Below are 3,816 nucleotides of genomic sequence, written 5' to 3' on the forward strand. Positions count from 1 at the left end.
TTAGTTGCCATAATTTAGACTTCTCAGAACTGTGGTTTGGAGAAGGACACCTGCCACAGGCTCTGGTTTGGAGAGCAGCGAGTCAGGAACTTTCTAGGGTGTCTGAGGGGTAACGCCCATCTTCGCATTGTTTGGAGCTGGGCCGTGCACTCTGTGTCCATGTGCTGTGTGCGGGCTCTGAGAGTCCAGGGACTCTGAACATAGTTTGTCCATTACCGCTGTCATTACCAGGAAGGCGATTCTGACTCACAGTGGCCCTGTAGGACAGATGGAACAGCCACCTGCGGCTTCGCGTCTTTCTCCTTCAGAGCTGCTGGGGTGCTGTGCAGAGGGGTGTCCCGTGGGGACTGAGAGCTGCTGGGGTGCTGTGCAGAGGGGTGTCCCGTGGGGACTGAGAGCTGCTGGGGTGCTGTGCAGAGGGGTCTCCTGTGGGGACCGAGAACTGGCCTGCCCTGTTCACCCGCCCTGTCATGTGGGCTCAGTTCTCTCAGTCTGGGTGTTGGCTATTCTGAGGGAACGTGGGGCAATATCATCATGCATCTTCCTGGCTCAGGGGGACCCTACCTCAGTGTTTGGGGTTTCAGTTTCTGTTGTGGTCAGAAGGGAGGCAGTGAGTCTGGCTAGCTCTAGACAGACCCCCAGACCTTGATTTTGAATCTAGACCTTGGACAGCTTTTGGATCTGCACATCCATGTGCCTGGGACAGCTGCCTGGGGCCCGAGGTCTCAGTGCAGATCCTTCTAGAATAGCAGTTTTCTGACTTCATTGATGGATAGAAGAGCTAGTGCCTTTGGAGGGATGAGGTTTATGGGGGCCAGCCCGAGGCAGGCATATACACAAGTCTGGGTGGGCCTCTTCTTACCCTTCCTGGTAGCCTTGTGGTAAAGAATTGCGCTGCCAACCCAAAGGCTGGTGGTTGGAATCTCCCAGCCGCTCCACACAGTGTCATCCTGTGCTGTATCCTGCCTCTGAAAACCCAGTGGATTGGTTCCGACCTGATGGTACACAACAACAACTAGGAGATGAAGTGTCATGAGAATCGACTACACTCATAGTGACCCCACTGGGCAGAGTGGGACTGACGGTTCCTTCCCACTGGAGTTCCGAGGCTGTCAGTCTTTACAAGTGTAGACGCCACGTCTTTCTCCTTGTAGAGTGGCTCATGGGTTTGAACTCCTTTTTGGCTAGCTGATGCTTTAACCATCATGCTACCAGGCCTCTTCTTGGACACAGAGTCCAGTGTAGTCATAGCTGTCGCCTGTCTTATACTTTTCAGTGTAAACATACATGTGCATTCTAGTTTTAGACCTGTACTTGGTAGGTTTTAAGACTCTGGGTCTGTCGATCAGGTTTCAAAAGCTAAACCTTTTTTTTGTTTCTTTTTTGTTTCAGACTCCTTTTAATTTTGGCATGAATCATAGAACACCGCCCTACCCTGCTGGGGATTACTGTCTCCTGTGCAGAAGCGAGCGCAAAGACTCCTCATTCTCGGAGAGTGGGGTTAAGGCTGGGAGCAAGCTGGCCTTGTCCATGGCCCCCAAAGGCAGCAACGTGCTGCATCTACCGCTGTGGGTGTGCCCAGACTGCCGGCGGACGGTGGAGAAGGAGGACCGGGCCCGGCACGAGCAGAGTGCGGTGAGTCCAGACCTCCAGAGTGAGCATCCCAGCCCCTCGCCCCATCCCTGGGCACGCCCTCCTGGTGGTGGTGCGTCCCTGCTGGAAGTGAGGGGAGGAACCGGGCCTCCGCACTGGGCACTGCCTGATCAGCAAACTGGAGACCAGAAGGGGGCTTTGGTTTTCCAACTACCTGGGGTCTGGAGTCGGGTTTATTGCCGTGCCTGGGGCAGCGCTCCTGGTGCAGGCACACCTTGTATCATGGTGCTTTCTAGACACTGAAGGATGTAGCAATCCTGCAACCATCAGGTCTCTTACCCACAGCATGAGTTCACTTTGTGGCTGTGTCACATTTGGTCCTTCTGAACGTATTTCAGATTATTTCCATCATGCTTTTGTACACGAAATAGATTATAGGCAGGTCAGAACATTTCTGCGCACTGGGAAAACGCCACGACGCACTGTATCATAGTCTTTGCTTTAAAGATCGCTTTGTTGCAGTATTTGCTTGCTGCAGTGGTCTGAACTGAGCTGGCTCTGAGCTGAGCTCTGCCAGTGTCTGGCTCTAGTCAATGCCATGTGCCACAGATTCTGCAGAGTTCTTTACCAGATGCCGTTCTCAAGTGTGTTTTGTTTTCCTTAATCCTAAAGTTGGCATAAAACCACTGCTGGGAAGCCCCAGCATCCAGGAACCCAGGCCTGGGCTGTGAGGCTTGTGTGCGAAGATCACACCTTCAGACTTTGCGCACACCGGTCCTAGTGGGCTTCTTCCAGTGAGTCTTCAGACCTGCTGTTGGCGTTCTAGAAGGAATTGCATTTGTGAGCATTCAAGACCACACACTCTAGGGCTCGACTGTTCCCTTGGACCTCTGCCGAGCTGTTGTTCTCTTCCTTCTGGAACATTCCTGAGTGCAGGCAGTGACAGCAGCACACCCTGCTCCCCAGGCCAGTCTTGTCCCTCTGCTGCATATTTGGGTCTCCATCTTTCCTTGTGGTTGCTCTGTCCCAGCTGCCTCCTAGCTGGCCACTAAGCAGCTGACAGGATTTAGGGTTTCCCTAAGGCAGCACCCTGATTCCAGCTGCCAATATCCGTCATTATTAAATTAATACTATTTTGCTTTAGTTGTTTAATGTCAATATGTCATAGCTTATTAAAATAGACATAGATTCTCACTCGTTAGTCCGCTTCGTTCTGCCCTTACTTAGCTCTGTCTCTACCATGCTGTACACTCTTCTTTATTTTACATTTCTTCTAAATGACAGTAGACATTTCTGGAGGGCAGCAGTGTGTGCCCTTTGCCAGGAATGGGGCCTAGTCCGGTGACTTGTTGAGCTGTCCTCTTTTTCTCACTGACCCTCAGATTTATCAGACGTGTTCCTCCCTAGGAACTGGTCCCTTTTGACATATTAGACACTGAATAGTTAATGAGCAAGGGAATAAAGACAGAATAGGCCCTGAAATCCCCTCACGTTTTATGCCTTAGAAAGTTGGTATAAAGATCACCATGTCAAGTCAGTTTTGATTGACAGCAGTCCTGTAAGACTGAGGGTCGTATCTCCATGGCTGCAGTCTTTTTATATGTATATATACACAAACTAGTTTTTTTACAGAATTCAAATACATTACTTTTCACACCAGATCCTTCCCATTTCCCTCACCCCGCTACCTACCACCCATCAAATTGTATGACCCTATGATTAATCCCCAGCCCTGCACATCCTCCCCCCTTTATTTCCACCCTCCCCCCTTGGATCCTCATAATCATTCTACAATAATGGTTTTATACAGTATTTGTCTTTGTGGGACCGAGTTGGTTCACTCACCATAATACTCTCCACTCCCTCCCAAGTTAGGGTGTAATTTCTCCTGCGTGCTGTCGTGGCTGCAGTTGTGATGGGAGCAGGCTGGCACTTCTTTGCCCCAGGACTCTGTGAACAGCAGATCCGAACCGTTCCCTGTTCTGCAGCAGTGTCCTAACCACCTTTGCCATACGTGAGCCCATCAGTCGAATGTGTCAGTACATCTTTGTTGGGGGTCTTCTCTGTGTCATTCGTCTTGCTGACAGTCATTGTGTCTTGTTGAGGGTCTTCTCTGTGTCATTCTGTCTTGTCGACTGTCAGTGTGTCTTGTTGACTGTGTGTCTTGTTGAGGGTTTTCTCTGTGTGAGTCCATTTTGTTGAGAGTCAGTCTGTCTTGTTGAC

At 50.6% G+C, this 3,816-nt stretch overlaps 1 protein-coding gene across 1 annotated transcript in view; it reads left to right on the forward strand.

The window, feature by feature from the left end:
• Positions 1-1,398: 1,398 nt before the first annotated feature.
• Positions 1,399-3,816, forward strand: part of FAM193A (family with sequence similarity 193, member A) — a 103,338-nt gene continuing 100,920 nt past the window's right edge. Inside the window, exons 1-2 of the mRNA XM_006893610.1 lie at positions 1,399-1,614; positions 2,543-2,563. Coding sequence (XP_006893672.1) covers positions 1,411-1,614; positions 2,543-2,563 — 225 coding nt within the window. The 5' untranslated portion in view covers positions 1,399-1,410. The remainder of the gene's footprint in view (positions 1,615-2,542; positions 2,564-3,816) is intronic.

This window comes from Elephantulus edwardii, unplaced genomic scaffold, assembly GCF_000299155.1.
Source record: "Elephantulus edwardii isolate Elephantulus edwardi_28Jun2011 unplaced genomic scaffold, EleEdw1.0 scaffold00129, whole genome shotgun sequence".
NCBI lineage: Eukaryota > Metazoa > Chordata > Mammalia > Macroscelidea > Macroscelididae > Elephantulus > Elephantulus edwardii.